This window comes from Penaeus monodon, chromosome 23 (assembly GCF_015228065.2).
Source record: "Penaeus monodon isolate SGIC_2016 chromosome 23, NSTDA_Pmon_1, whole genome shotgun sequence".
Taxonomy (NCBI): domain Eukaryota; kingdom Metazoa; phylum Arthropoda; class Malacostraca; order Decapoda; family Penaeidae; genus Penaeus; species Penaeus monodon.
The window spans coordinates 37,397,901-37,398,383 of record NC_051408.1 but is presented as its reverse complement, the minus strand read 5'-3'; the positions used below and the strand labels follow the sequence as shown (position 1 = coordinate 37,398,383).

General features: G+C 42.4%; 1 protein-coding gene across 2 annotated transcripts in view; it reads right to left on the bottom strand.

Annotated features, from left to right (window-relative positions):
- The window catches only part of LOC119587980 (PEST proteolytic signal-containing nuclear protein-like), a gene marked incomplete at its 3' end in the record, with an annotated part of 6,826 nt that overhangs the window by 1,605 nt on the left and 4,738 nt on the right, over positions 1-483 (bottom strand). Inside the window, 1 exon segment of one of the 2 annotated variants that reach the window (XM_037936701.1) lies at positions 209-348. In XM_037936701.1, coding sequence (XP_037792629.1) covers positions 209-348 — 140 coding nt within the window. 2 annotated transcript variants of the gene reach the window in all.

Genomic DNA, 483 nt, shown 5'->3' with positions numbered 1-483 from the left:
TCCTATAAATATGAGAGAAAAGGCATTTCCATATCATTAAGAACTCTCCCCCTCAAGCCCTCAAGTCTCCTACATAAACCTGGGTATGGCGCCATCTTTGACTCCCAATGATTATCTGAATAACCAATTCTCAAACCTTTCCTCACAATGTAAACTGTACAGACAGGAACTCAGGCATCCTGAGACACTTCACCCACTCAGCCATTACCTTCCTATATTCTTCATTCTCATTTTTGCCTCTGGAGGCATCTCTTCCTCAACATCATCATCGTCTTCTGAGCCGAAAACAGACGCTGCTGCTCCAACCTTTGGCTTCAGTGCAGACGCTCCAGTCTGGGTGGCATTTTTCTGCTGAGAAAACAACAGACTTTGAGCGAAAAAACATATTGCCTTTCCATGAAAGCATTTTACATTAACACCAAAGAACCTTATGACAGAGAAGAGGGAACTAGTATGAGGAAAGAAAACAACTAAGTGAGCTAA